General features: G+C 45.9%; 2 protein-coding genes across 6 annotated transcripts in view; one reads left to right on the top strand and one right to left on the bottom strand.

Annotated features, from left to right (window-relative positions):
- Positions 1 to 2,717, bottom strand: part of MTOR (mechanistic target of rapamycin kinase) — a 63,070-nt gene extending 60,353 nt beyond the window's left edge. For all 4 annotated transcript variants that reach the window (XM_085079974.1, XM_085079975.1, XM_085079976.1 and 1 more), the window contains exons 1-3: positions 2,573 to 2,717; positions 1,372 to 1,534; positions 883 to 991 (exon numbers count right to left, since the gene is read on the bottom strand). In XM_085079974.1, coding sequence (XP_084936100.1) covers positions 883 to 991; positions 1,372 to 1,491 — 229 coding nt within the window. In that variant the 5' untranslated portion in view covers positions 1,492 to 1,534; positions 2,573 to 2,717. The remainder of the gene's footprint in view (positions 1 to 882; positions 992 to 1,371; positions 1,535 to 2,572) is intronic.
- Positions 2,718 to 2,898: 181 nt separating this feature from the next.
- On the top strand, positions 2,899 to 9,111 carry UBIAD1 (UbiA prenyltransferase domain containing 1). 2 transcript variants are annotated; one of them, XM_085079983.1, is made up of 3 exons: positions 2,899 to 3,875; positions 4,026 to 4,578; positions 5,466 to 9,111. In XM_085079983.1, the coding sequence occupies exons 2-3, from the start codon at positions 4,056 to 4,058 to the stop codon at positions 5,951 to 5,953; spliced, it is 1,011 nt and encodes a 336-aa protein (XP_084936109.1). In that variant the 5' UTR covers positions 2,899 to 3,875; positions 4,026 to 4,055; the 3' UTR covers positions 5,954 to 9,111. The 2 variants fall into 2 exon arrangements, with proteins under 2 accessions (XP_084936109.1, XP_084936108.1); XM_085079982.1 differs by having other exon boundaries at positions 2,900 to 3,796.
- The last annotated feature ends 5,429 nt before the right edge of the window (positions 9,112 to 14,540 follow it).

Here is a 14,540-nt window from a genome sequence, read left to right as displayed (position 1 = left end):
TCTCCTGGCCAAGGTGGAGACACTTCATCAGGCAGCAGCATGGCAAAAGCTTTCACTGCCAGTGCCTGGGTTGTACCTGCTCTGTAGATAAAGAAGCCATCAGTGTCCAGGGTTGTTAAGCTGGCACCTTTCAACAGCACTAAATTTACAGAAACAATTTGAAAGTGATACTGTCAGCTTAATATCTGATATTATCAACAATGATTTCTCTAAGGGATTTACACTGCCTTCAAATACATTGGGATTGGATGATTATGTCTATGAGCCTAAACTATAAACATCTCTTTGGTTATTAAAAAGTAACTGCTACAATACAGGCCACTTGCTTGGAAGGCAAAGTATTTTTGCAAGCTGACTTCCCTAAGACTGGGGATGCAGGCAGCTCTGCAATCTCACTGCAAACACACAGCCAGAGCCTCTGATGGAGAGGCTGACCAGAATCAAAGCAGAAGCTATGTGAGCCCCTCCTGGGGATGGAAGCTCTGTTATGGAGCCAGGTAAATATAAATAACAAGCACCAATCTCAGCAGATGGAAGAGAGTTGAGAAAGTCAGCCCACCCTGATACATTTAAATGGGCAGCACAAAGTGTTCTCAGCTGAGCTCCAGAACAGAATTTTCACATGCTCAGCATTCACATTTGATGCTCGACTCCCAGAAGAGCTCAGGGCCCATTAAGGATCAGGTTTTCAGCCACTCACAGCAGCTCCTCTGCTGACACTTCACACAGATTTTCAAAGCCCAGCAACTACAACACACCCAGTGTATTGAGCAGTCAGACATCAGGCCTCAAATATAAAAGCTCATTCCTTTTGAAAATCTGTCCCTAAAGATACTTGCATGAAGAAAAAACTCACCAGAGGCACTACACACTTCCACTCACCTATAGCCAGAATGCCACCCTTCCTTTCATTTGCATCAGAGCTAGAGACCAGCTCAAATATGTGATGGTTCAGCTGATCATAAAACCTGGTAGATTCTTCCTGACTCATCTGTAAAAGCAAAAAGTTCAAATCAGCTGTCAGCATTCTCTCCCTCTGCCCTGCCCCAAAACCTCCATAAAGACAATGCTTCTTATGCCATTTAAACAGAAAGAAATTAAATCAACCATACATTACGAACACAGAATAGCTTCTCTCACTTGCCCTATATGTGGTAAGTTTATTTATTCTGGCACTTGAGTACCAGTTTGTGTCATCAACTCACCTCTCCCACATGCCAGGGGGCAGAGATAAGCTCCCTGCTGTGCCCCAGCTCCTCTCTAAGAGCAGCTTCCATATCCCAAAACTCTCCATTGCCAATGCACCCAGCCCATCCATACCCTACACTCACACAATCCACAAGGATAAACATTCCCATTTGCAGCACTCACCTCACGCAGCTCCATGGTGACATAATGCTGCAAGTCCTTGGCAGCTTTGGCCCTTGTCTCTTCGCTGCGACTCTTCAAGCCATTGGCAAACTGCTGGAGAATGGACACAGTGCCCGACATGGTGGTAGTGCACTGGCCTCGGGGGCATCAAGTCCTGTAAATCCTTCAGAGAGACACATTTTTTAGTGCTTGAATTGAAATCTCTCAGCTTCTTTCTTAAGGCTGTCCCTCCTGATTCTTTCCAAAATACACATGAAGATGCTGGGTCAGTACACCATAAAATTACAAGTAATGACTATATTCCTTAGGCTTTACACTCCATGATAAAATTGTATCAACACATATCACATAGCTTGACCCCCAGCCTATTTGCTCTCTAATTCCTCAAATACCAAAATGAGTTGCAGTAGGTCAGGTGCCCTGTGGTGATCTAATCCTAAATCAAGGGTCATGCAACAGCTGAAAAGAGCAGGGTCAAACTAGGGTTTGCAATTACCTATAATAAGTAAGCACAATCATTCCCAGGATTGTATTGCTACAAGTTTCTCCACAGACACCTCAGTGTTACACCAACACAAGGGAGACTCAGCACCCAGGGCCTGGCAAGTGTTACATCCTCCAGCAGATATTTAGAGATGGGAAGTCCAGTTATAGCAACACCAGTCATTGCAACAGGGGGTTTCCTAGCATAACACATCAACAAACTTTCTCAGGAGCCTTTCTTTACGTCAAAACCATTCCAGATGCTTGACGTCCCTCCCGATATTCAGATTACATAAGACCAAACCAAGCACTGACACTATAAATTCAAGTGCTTCTCCCCAGATATTCCACACACGGTCAGAGATATCCAGCGGGACCGTAGGTGAGGTGGCTGCTGGCAGGAGCCAGGAGAGGCTCCCCCGGATCAAGGAGCAGCGAGGGGTGCTGCTGCCCATCGCCCCAGCCCGCTGTCCTGCCGGGGATTCCCTGAGGGCCGCAGACCCGGCGGGCAGGACCGGCAGGCCCGATCCGGGGGTGGGGGGGCTCCGCAGGCCGGGAGGGAGGGAGGGCTGAGGCGGGGAAAGGCAGGCACGGCCGGCGGGGCCGCAGGCGGCAGCGCCGCGCGGCTGGGGGCTCGGGCAGGCCGGGCCGGGCGGGCAGCGGGAGGCGAAGGGAAGGGAAGGCGATGATGATGGGAGGCACCGCCGCTCTCACTCACCCGCCGCCGCCCCGGCCGCCGCCGGCTCCCCTGCTCCGGGCCCCGCGACCGCCCCGCTGCCGCGCCTGCCGCGCCGGCCAGACGCCGCTGGCCAATAGGCTCCCGGGAACGCCGTGATCGACATCACCGCTAACCAATAGAAAAAGAGGAAAGGGAAGAAACGCCCAAAGCTCCGCCCCTTCCCCGAGGAACCGCAAGGACAGTCTTCTTCCGACCAATCACCAAGGCAATCATTCCTGAGTGGCGGCAGGCCTGACCAATGAGATGGCTGGGCTTGCTGAGTAGGCCCGCCTTCCCGATGCCGGCTTCCGCCCTTCCGTGAGGCGCCGGCTGTGGCGGGCTGTGCATGGGGATGGGGCAGAGCAACCGGCAGCGTCTGCCTGGGCCTGTGCGGAGCGTTCCGCCCTGTCCGCAGGGCATCCTGCTCTCTGAACTGGGGAGACATGGATTTGACGGATGGACCACTCGGTGGATAAAGGACTAGCTGGAGAGCCGCACGTAAAGAGTTGCCGTCAGCGGCTCGTTTCCCACACGGGGAGCAGGGACCAGTGGTGTCACTCAGGGGTGAAACTGGGGTTGATTAGTGTTCAGCAACTTTGTCGGCGACACAGGCAAAGGGATTGAGGCACCCTCAGCAACTGACACCGAGCTGTGTGGTGCTGTCACACGGCGGAGCTACGAGATGGGACTGCTAGAGCATCTCCTCCGTGGCAGAAGAGATTGTGTGGAAATCTCAGAGCAGCCTTGCAGTATCTGGAAGGGCCTACAAGGAGGCCGAGGAGGGACTCTTCATCACGAATTGTAGTGACAGACAAGGGAGAACGAGCTCAGACTGAAAGAGGAAATTCAGTTTATATGTTGGGAAAATGTGAGGGTGGTGAGGTCCTGGCAGAGGTTGTTCAGAGAAGCTGTGGCTGTCCCATCCGTGGAATTGTCCAAGGCCAGGTTGGATGAGGCAGCCTTGGCTAGTGGAAGGTGTCCCTGCTATGGCAGGAGTAAAAACTGATGAGTTTTAATTTTACTGTCCTTCCCAGCGCGAACCATGCTGGGGCTGTGCGCGCCGTGCGCATGCGCGCAGTGAGCAGGGCGCTGCCGCTCGCGCTGTGCTCCGCTGAAATGTGTCCGGCTGCCCGCGACAGCACCAGGGCGGGCTGTGGCCGCGCCGGGCTCCGGACACTCCGCGGCCGCTATGACGTGAATCGTGCTGCTGGTGTGCGCTGCGAGGTGACCCCTCGTCGCCGCGCGTGACGCCGTGGGCCGCTTAATTTTCCTTTTAATTGATAACAGCGGGAGGTGCCGGCGGGTGCGGAACCCCTGGCGCAGGGCCGCGGGGGTGGCTGGCGGCCGGGCAATGGCGGCGCTCCCGCCTCGCCCTCAGGCCGCCATGGCGGCGGCGCTGCCCGCTCCCCCCGCGCCCCGCGGCTCTGCTAACGCGCGGCCCTTCCCCTTCTAGGTGCTGCTGCTGCGACACGGCGGGCCGAGCATGGGGCCGGCAGACCCGGTGCAGAAGATCAACATCAGCGCCGAGAGCCCCCGCGGCGGCGAGAGGAACGGCAGCGGCGCAGCGCCGGCGGGTGTCGATGGAGCCTCCGGCGGCAGCTGGAGACACAAGTGTGCGGCCTACGTGCTGGCGCTGCGGCCCTGGAGCTTCAGCGCCTCGCTGACCCCCGTGGCGCTGGGCAGCGCGCTGGCCTACCGAGCGGAGGGAACGCTCGACCCCGGGCTGCTGCTGGGGAGCGCCGTGACCGTCCTGGCTGTGCACGGCGCCGGCAACTTGGTGAATACCTACTATGATTTCTCCAAAGGCATCGATCACAAGAAGAGTGATGACAGGACTTTGGTGGACCAGATTTTGGAGCCGCAGGATGTAGTCCGGTTTGGAGTCTTCCTGTACACCGTGGGCTGTATCTTTGCTGCTGGGCTCTACGCTGTCTCCACGCTCAAGCTGGAGCATCTCGCCTTGATTTACTTTGGAGGTCTTTCCAGCTCCTTCCTGTATACCGGAGGTAAGTGCTGCATCCCGTTTGTTGTGAATCTGAATGGAGATGTGATGGAATCGGCTGAATTGTCAAATGTTTCTGGAAGACACACGTGATCTATCTAGTGCACTGCCGTAAAATATTTGTGGTATTTCCTGAAGTGTTGGTACTTAAACTTGTATTCTTTGCCATTGAATGTTGTGGGAAGAGTCGTACTGAGATTTTCAGTTGGATAATAGTGTTGAAGCATTATTATTTACATATATAACTTTGAATGCTTATTAAAACTATTGCTGAATCTTTTTGTGATGTTTATCTCATCTTGTTTAGCAGTGTATCTAATGACATCTTTTCTTGCCTTTGGAGGGAATGTTACTTATTGTTATTCTTTAGATAGAGCTTCACTGTGAATGCTGAACAGTTTGTGATTTTTCTTAAGACAAGGATATTTTAATGTCTTCATGTGTTGGATAGATACAAACATCATTACTAGGAGAAGAAAAAGCAATTTAGTTTCAGATTGTCTGACTTTCAGTTATGTGGGTTTCCCTGAAAGAGTCTTGTCAGTTTTGCATTTTGTTCCGAGCATTTTCTAGATTTCTTCAGGATCAGGTTCTAGTAAGCATGAAACGTATCTTATTTCTACAGGTTTCTGTAGAATTAGGTACTTCTAGATGGGTATTAAAACCTGGCCCTTAATTTCTGTTACATTGTTTGTCTGGAGAAATCTGCAAACTGCTTTTCCTTTGTTATGTTTGAAAAGAGAGATAATATGTTTCTTGTCCATAGCTGTGTGTCCATTGGTTGTTTTGCAGTATTGTTGTGGGAAAGGGCTGAACTGTTCTGTCATCCATTCTCTTGTGTCACTTGAGCAGTTTGATGATGCTTGACTTTATCCTTGTGTCTTGCCACAGGAATTGGATTTAAATACGTCGCGCTTGGCGATGTGGTGATCCTGATCACCTTTGGGCCCCTGGCTGTCATGTTTGCCCACGCAGTGCAGGTCGGGTACCTGTCTGTGTCACCCCTGCTCTACGCTGTCCCTCTGGCCCTCAGCACTGAGGCCATCCTGCACAGCAACAACACCCGCGACATGGAGTCGGACCGGCAGGCGGGAATTGTCACCTTGGCCATCCTCATCGGCCCCACCTTCTCCTACATCCTCTACACTGTGCTGCTCTTCTTGCCCTACCTGATCTTCTGTGTGCTGGCCACACGCTATACCATCAGCATGGCGTTGCCACTGCTCACCATCCCCATGGCCTTTTCCCTGGAAAGACAATTCCGGAGTCAGAGCTTCAGCAAAATTCCTCAGCGGACAGCCAAACTCAATCTCCTGCTGGGGCTTTTCTACGTTTTTGGCATTACACTGGCACCAGCTGGTGCTCTGCCCAAACTGTGATAGCAGCTGTAGAGTGTCAGGCCTCAAAATTCACTGTTCATGCCAATTAACAGTGGATGTTATGAGTAAATGACCTGTTATGGACAGTGAGAAGAATGGAAAGACCACCTTGCACTCCTGATAGTGAATGTTATGACTTCTGGTCTTGGATAGCTTGTACAACAGACTTCAAAAAAGTGTATTGTCAGTTTTTCAAAAGGGATGAACTGTATGGCTTTGCTTTGAGGAGCAAGGTGACATGAGGTCAAGGAAAATTTTTTCACTGTCAGTTCAATGAAAGATAGAGCCTCCAACCACACTCTCCATTCACTTCACAAGCACAATGATAGCTCTTACCATGGTGAAGGAGTCCAGTGGCTCTCATATGGGAATCAGAAAACACTGCCAAATGTTTAGCATCACAACAATGTAGATGCCCTTACTTCACTCCCTTGTAAGCATAGTTCATCTGTTGTATGTTTTAATTTTTTTGTTTTTCCTAGCCAAATTTTAAGCTTTTATTTCCAAGCCCCCTGAAATGTACTAGATGCTGATTCATGAGCTATTGCTTCTGCTTGTTCCATATAGTCTAGAAATTTCAAAGTTACAAACCTCTGTGGGTTGTGGTGCTAAAATGGAGCACATTTAGCCCACTGCACAAACTTTAACCCCCAAGCAGTAAATCTGTATTCTGCTACAAGCACTGAAGCTGTAAATGCAAACCATGCAACTGGAAAGCCCTCAATGGGTAGAAAAACAAGTGGTTTCCGTTTTTGTATTTGCTTAGAATTTACTCTCTGAAAGGACAGTTTTTGAGTTAATGGGAAGCTGACAGAGTGCCAGATTCCTGTGAATAGCTGTGGATTAATAGATACATAGGTGAAAGAACCAATTCATTATTTTAAAAAATATTTATGTTTTTTCATTTGTTTTTTCTCTGTTTATTTAGAGGCCCACAGTATTGTAGTGAAATGTTTTATAAGAAGCCCAGTTCAGCAAAGAAGAAAGATATAGTGTTAGAAAATGCAAATCTGGATTGTTGCATTGCCTCTACATAAAAATTAGGTCTGGAAACAGGAAGAAACCAATGTTGTTGACAAGGTTTTTCTTAATAAAATCCAGAGTTTGTGTCACTGAATCACAAGTAAGTGATCTCTGAAGGGAAGTTCCCCACCTCTTCCCTCTATACCTTACAGTGTTGCTTTGTTTTCTCCTGCAGATCTTGCCACTTGCTGTTCTTGTGGCCCTCTGGAGAGCTGATGGTTTCAGCAGTTATGTAGCTGTGTGAAAAACATGCCAAACATAATGGGGAAAACGTGTGCCTTCCAGTGCAAAAATGGCTTTTATCCATACCATAATACTGAGTGGCAACTGAATTCGGTGTTATTTAGTACCTGTATGCAGGTTTTGGTGAAAAGCTTCTTTGCAGGAGCTGTGAGAAGCTCAGAGGAATTGTCAGAGGTGTTGAGCTGGAGCTGCTGGTGCCAAGTCACAGCTTTGCTTTGGAACAAGTGGGTGAACCACTGTATGAAGGGCTTTTACACACAAGCAATAAGCTAGCAATAAACTCCCATGGTGTTACCCTGCCTCTGTCACAGGTGAGTTATGCCCTCGTGGTGTTCATCTGAAAGAGCCACTTGTCTCATCAGTGGTTTGTACTGGCAGCAGTACAGCTGGGTTGATGGTACCAGGTTACATGGATCAGCTATTTAGAGATTGTTTTCACAGCTTCATGTTATGCAGTGTTACATCTGAGCTGAAATTTATAAGAAGGAGTCTTTGCACGCCTATTTAATGAGGCACAGTTTCATCTGTTATTTATTAAAATGGGCAAATCATCTCTCTGATCTGGCTAGGGGCAGGACAAGAAGAGATAGAGTTCTGCAACTGCTTTCTACAGCAAAATCTTTGTTTAGATTAAAAACACAAAGAGAAAATGCAAAAGTTCAGCTCAGGTGAATGGAGGGAGATACCCAGAAGATTTTGGAAAATTTTTTCTACACAGATATACACAACTGAGTTTCTACTGTTACTTCTTTGTAACAGTATTCTTCTACAGAATGAAGAAGAGCTTGGCTCCAAAACCCATTTCACACTTCTGCAAACCAAAAGCTTTTGTAGGGATAAGGGCTGAGCTGACACATCTGTTAACCTTGCAGTTGGGGATACACAGTTTTATTGGGTAATCCTGCCCTTTGTAGCAGCTGTGTGCTTCATTTCAGTGATAGCTTGGTTCTGAATAGCTTTCAGTTTCAAAGAATGGTTAGTTATCTTTTCTCTACTTCTTTTACAAAAACTAGAGTACTTCAGCTAAATTCCTTACAGTAACTTGGCTTGTATCTTTGATAATTGTAATTGTAATGATGGGAAGATCATTGGTGGCATAGAGTATGTAAATCTTACTGTATTTTGGTTGCCCTTTCCTGGGTAGGATGTCTACTTAGGGCTGGAAAGGACCAGTGCTTTTTGTTACTGAGAGGAAACAGCTCATTAGTACAAAAATATATGTGTGGAACAATTTCTGAGGCAGGGAGGATTCTAAGTGTTTAAGTACTAAAAATGAGATGACACTGTGGAAATTCCTTACAAGCAGATGCTCCAATTCCCTCTCTTTGAAAAACAGTATCATTCCAGGTTCTTAAGGATATTAGTAATAACTAACACATTCTTCACCATAGCTGTGAGGAAGTAATTTAACTTCTCTGTGTCTCAGCAAGCAGCTGATTTTTGCCTACCTCACAGGGATGTTGAGCTGACATCATTGTCATAGAGAGCTTTGAAAGTAAAAAGTGCTTTATCTCTGTGTGCTTTCCAAAAAGCTTGTTAGTACTAGGAAACATTTTAGGTATGAACTAACATAAAGGCTGACTTAACCCATGTAATTAGGCCAAAATAATCTTCACATACAATCCTTGAGTAATAAGTGAGGTTCATTTATTGGTTTGCTTTGTGGTGAAGATGCTGAGTCTCCTCCTACCCCTGTTCTCCCTGTCCCATGCTACTTTTCATGAATATAAACTTTAGAAACTTCTTTCAGGTCTCTCTTGATGAGCTGTGTTGCAGTGTGATGAGTTTGCACTGGTAGTTGAACAGATCTGTAGCCCATCTGTTAATGTGTCCTAAAGCACCTCCTGGCCTTTCTTCTTACCCAATAAACTGTCTGAATGTTACTCTGTTAATTATGCCGTGTTTGATTCTTTTCTATTAGTCAAGTTGTATTTTTGCACATGGATTAAAACATGGCCACTAAAGAAAGAGGATCTTCATCTGCCATGTTTAAGTGCCTGAAAAATCATACTTTTTTTGTGTAAAAGTCCTTTCATGAATCACATATTCCTGTCCTTCCCTATCACAAGGCAAAGAGTTCTGTAGCAGTGATCATCTCCTACTAATGGCAGACTTAAAATAGTTCCAGTGTGTTCATCAATGTGCAGAATTTTCTCTGATGCAGTTTTCTGTGCCATGTACTGCTCAGCTTTTCTAAGGAGGTTTCAGCTGAACTTTAGTATCTTTAATAAAGATGAACTTTTTCATCCTCACCAGTGTGTTCTGCCAATTTTCCAGTGCCATGTCACTACTCCACAGAACTGTGCAGAGTGCCTCCCATGTGTGTTGTAAATGAGCCTAAAGCATGGTTTGAAATTTTCCTGCCTTGGCCAGTGGTGCAGTGTGTTCCGCAAATGCATTTGGGCATAATTACAAAGGATAAAATGCAGATAACATAACATCAATACGTGGTCTGATCCCAAATCAGGAAGCTGCATTTCCGAGTGTCTGCAGATGGCAGAGTTGCTCTTCCATTGCTGCTGCAGTGCCTTTTCTCTATAGGAACCCACGAGCTGGGTTTGCAATGGTTTTTTTAGTGTTTGGTTTTATCTCACTGGGTCTCCTCTGGTTCTCCTTCTGGAACTTGGAAGATAAATGTCTGCAAGTGAATTTCTATTGTGCATATTATGACTGGACAGGTATGTGTTGTGCATATTTATATTGTGCATATTATGACCTGGCCTAGGCAGGTACTGGCAGAAACAGGCATTTGAAGAAAGCTAGTCAGCTCTTAAATTATAAAGCTTTTGTCGATGGCTTAACAAGCTTTCTGGTCAGATGCTGAGGACTGAGCTTTCACCAGAGCACAGGCAAGCTGTGCATGAGGGGCAGTGCACTCGTGGGGGGAAGAATGCAGTGTCTGCACACTATGTGTGACTCTTCAGTCAATTGCTTTTAACACATCTTGAATCCCCAGTGGAAAATCTTAATGCTTTTATAGTGTTTTTGGGAGCTTGGACTCTATTCTCACTATTGCTTGGGTGAGTAGACTGAGTCACTGCTGCTTATTCAAGGTGATGCTCTTTGGAGGAGAGTTCTGCTTTCCAGTCTGAAACCTTAATAACTTGGCCTTTCCCCTCACATCTTGCTTTGTCTGGTCACTGGTAGATTATTTTTATTTGAATCACCTTCAGTCGCTTTATACTTTGATTTTGAGCCTGCTTAATTACGTGTTTAAGGAAGGAAATGCTGTGCTGGGTTCTTAAGGCTATTTTTCATTTTAAGGTGGAGTTAAATGTCCAACCAAGATAAAATCAATGGCTCTCAGCATTGCCTAAAAATGTGTAAGTTTCAGTAAAGCTCAGCAGGGCTGGCTTATTGCAGCTGTATGTGTAAAGGAAACATTCTCAGTGCTGGGCAGGATCATGCCCATGTTTTATTGTTTGAAACAAGGTCTTTGTGCTTTTCTGAACTCAGAGTAAGACCCAAAATGAACAAATTTGTCAAGGGATTTTTTTTTTACACTGTCTTCTGATGATAACTCTCAATGCTGTCAATGTTTATTCTTGCTACATCATGAGGAAAACCCATGTTCTAATCCAGATGTTTCACCAGGATTTGTCTGCTTGACAAAAACTTGAAGCACATAGTTAAGCATTCCTTTGGGGTCAGAGAGAGTGTGACTTGCTCCAACATTTATCTCCCTAATCTGCAGGAACAGTGGGTTATCAGCCAAGTTTATCCATTCCCTCGGAAAGAATCTTGTGTTTGCACATCTTTTCCAGGCTTCATGCACACACTATCCTGAGTGAGGAGTTCACACCAGAGTTCACAACCTCTCCAAGGGTTTTTTAAAAGCAGAGCAAATCTGAACAAACTATAACCCCTGTCTGTCCACTTCTTAATTCCCATTGGCTTGCCAGGACCTGAGTGATTTGAAGAATTAAAAATCTATGGCACCATCATGCTACTTCATCATGAAACAGCAAGGAGGAGAAGCTGCTCCTTAATGAGATGGCTGTGTCAATAACAGATCAAGATGAACATGCTGGCTGACAGATGTGTCACAGGTGGTTTGTCAGGAAGCAAGGAAAGCAGTGAGAACCTCGCTAAAACACTGGATCTGAAATGCTGTTCTAGGGGCTTGAAAGTGTAGAGAGTGCTTAGAAACAAGAGGTTAGGTTCTGCCTCCCCCAGTCTGCCTCCTGGTTGGCACCTTTCAGATGTCTTGTCCTAGGCTAGGGTAGCACTGGGCAGCTCTGCCAGTCTGGCAGTGATTTTAGGTGCTAATTGAGGTGGGAGATCCTGGCAGCTGATCTTTGTTCTAGTGCTAGGTCCATGACCAGTTTGGCAATTTTAATAAAGCCTAGAGTCTTTAGGATGGACAGAATGGAAAGTTCTTTTAGGGAGTGGTTTGGTTTGTGTGCCCTGTCACTGATGTAGTACAAAGAGTAAAGATGATGCATGCTTTTAGGTGTGCCAGCAAGCCAAAAAACAAAGCCTGTGCCCCAAATAAGCTGGTAAGGGAATAAACCAAATGCTGGTTTGATATAAGGGGCAAATCCAGGCGATTTACATTTCATGCAGTGTTTGTAAATACATCTGCACAAATCACTGTGCTGTGGGAAATGAGCAGTTTCTCAGACTTTGACCTAATGGAAAGAGAGTCTAATAAACCATCTTCCCAGTCTCGTTAGCCATTCTCCCAAGGGTTGATGAAATTACTTCAGAGAGAGTATAAATTACTTTCTGTATGACATGAGGCCACAGTATGCCCCAGCTGAGTCATATTTTAACCTGTGGGGGATAACTCTACTGCTGTATAAACCTTAGATCCAGTCAATATAAATAAAGGAGAGTTTGGGAATAACATGCTAGGGATTCATGTGCTTTTGGGTGTGTGTGTTAGTGTGTGTTCTAGAGCTCATTAAAGGCTTAAGAATATACTTGGTGCTGTGCTGTGTGATGCCATTCTTCTTTCTGAAATTAGTCCTTAAGTAGAATTTAATTAGCCACCAAGAAACACAAAGCTGCCTCCCCAGTGATGTGCTGTAGGCTTTCTGTAAAGCTCCTTTCTGAATGAATCCTCTGCAGCATCTCTGCTTCTTCAAACCTTTGTAGCTGAGGTTTCCAGGAAAAGGTGAAACAACGTTTGCACATGGGGAGAGGAGGATTAAAGGCAAAAATCGAGAAGGGAGTTGGAGAGGACAGCTATATGATTATGGACTGCAGAAGCTGAAATCCTGGTTACTTTACGTCAAAAGATTTTTCTTTTTTTACCACCAGCTTACATGGCAGGAATCACCTGCTATTCTGTGAGCAGCAGTGGGCCTCTGTCCTCCTTTCAGCAGTGATAGACTGGATTTTAAAATCTATATCCTAATTTACCTAGTTTTCAAGGTCATTGGATCCCAGGATTTTAACTTGCTCAAATGCAAGGGAAAGGATGAGCTGGGGAAGCTGAATCTAAACTACTCCAGGTGTAGTTGTAGTTCTGTCAGTATCCCTGCATAAGATGTGGATACACAGAAACTCAGGTGTTATAGAGGAAAAAAAAATCTTATATGTAGGGAATTTTAGCTGTGTTATACAGTGCTGCTTTATCCAGAGGTATTCAGCATTTTCACAAAGCTGGTTGTGTGGTTCTTAGACTAAAGAGCCTGGGATTTGGAGAAGGGAGATGACTTGGCTCAGTGCATGAATTTCACATCTGCCTCTGAGACTGCAAGTCCTCTGCATCTGCCTACTGTCCTTCTCCTTGTCTTCTGAAGAGCTATATCCTGGGAAATCCTTAAACAGGAAATTGGTCTGTTTCCAGTGTCTCTGTATAGGAATATTCAATTTTAAAGATTGTTCATGGCCAGAAACAGCCATTCCTAAATTCCTATCACAGAGGAGTGTTGGGCTAAGAAGGGTTGAATGCAAAGTACAATGTGCTCACATGAGTGATTCCCACTAAGAGTTAACTCATCTCCAGATGGTGAAGAAACAAATCCAAGTAATTTAGGAGCCCTGCATGTCTCCTGAGGATTGAGACATAAAAAGGAGAATATCAAGCTCTCTAGCAAGCTGACTCACAGGAGGGAAAAGAAATGGTTGTTTTCTAGAGATCCATATGTTTTTTGTGTGTGAGAGAGAATGTGTGTTGCATTCTGACTTGTCTAAAAAAGCATCTTCTGGAGGAAAAGTTTAAGGGAAGAAATGTTTTCCTCGTTTACTAAAGTAAGGCTTTGTACTTTCTAGGGGAAATGGAATGTGATGTAGATTTTTTCTCTTACTTAAAACCTCACCATTCTAGTCACCATTCTCCTGCTAACACTTCTGGGGGAAAATCTGAAATCCTGTGAATCCTGTCTGTGTATGGGGGAAGGGACAGGGAATAGTTTGAGCTGCAGGGAGGTAATGCAGTAGAAATGTCTGTGCTGCAATGGGAATAGTGAAAATGGACTGTTCAATTTTCATCTGCCAAACAAGAACTTCAACAGTAAAATTGACCCAAACTCTCAGGCTATGGAGGTGCATACAGAAATGTGGGATTTGGAACTTGTGTTAAGATGTTTGTCTGAAATAAATGTCATAAAATGCCTTGAAGCTGTGGCTGACACTGATGGAAAGGGTCACCATCAATACAAGTGTGCCAATCCAGTCAGAAACTGCCTTCTGGGGCAGGAGTGCTGTTCACAATACTAGCTCAGGCATTTGTAAAATGTCAGTGGCCAAGCACAGCCTGTGCTCCATTTTTCTGTCCATGACATGAGCCAGTTGTCCAAAGAGACTGTGGTGTTCCATGGCTTCAGCAGGCATTGCTTCCCCTTTCCTGGGGTGACAGGGGAAGAGAAGAACACTTGAGTGCTGGGAGCTTTGAGCTCTACATGTGATACCTGTCTGTGAAGGATGCAAGCAGCTGTGTTCTTGTGGTAATGAATTGGAAGGAGTCATTTATAATGACAAAGCTGATGTGGGTGGGCACAGGAATAAAGATGAAGGCAATGCCTGGTGAAAATCTGAAGTTCTTTCAATGCATTTCCAGAGCCCATTCCTGTCTGCAGTTTCACAGGTGACACCTGAATCAGAGATGGAAATGAAATAGTTTCATTATCGAGTCCTTACCCTTCAATTTGCTATAAATTGTTCCAGTCACTGCCAAGTGAGTGACAGTGAAGAGAATCCCCAGGCTTGCTGCCTGGGCTGTGAATTTAGCTTCAGTCAGAGCTCACCATGCACGTCCTGGATGGGCAGAACAGCCTGGCTGTGTGGTTACCAGGCAGGACTGAAGTGAGCTGGAAGAGCTGCATGTGGGGAATGTGGAATATGGCTGAAAGGATCTGACAGAGCTCTGTAC

Source organism: Lichenostomus cassidix, chromosome 21, assembly GCF_008360975.1.
Source record: "Lichenostomus cassidix isolate B80296 chromosome 21, HeHo_3.0, whole genome shotgun sequence".
Classification (NCBI taxonomy): domain Eukaryota; kingdom Metazoa; phylum Chordata; class Aves; order Passeriformes; family Meliphagidae; genus Lichenostomus; species Lichenostomus cassidix.
This window is presented reverse-complemented; position numbering and strand designations above follow the sequence as displayed.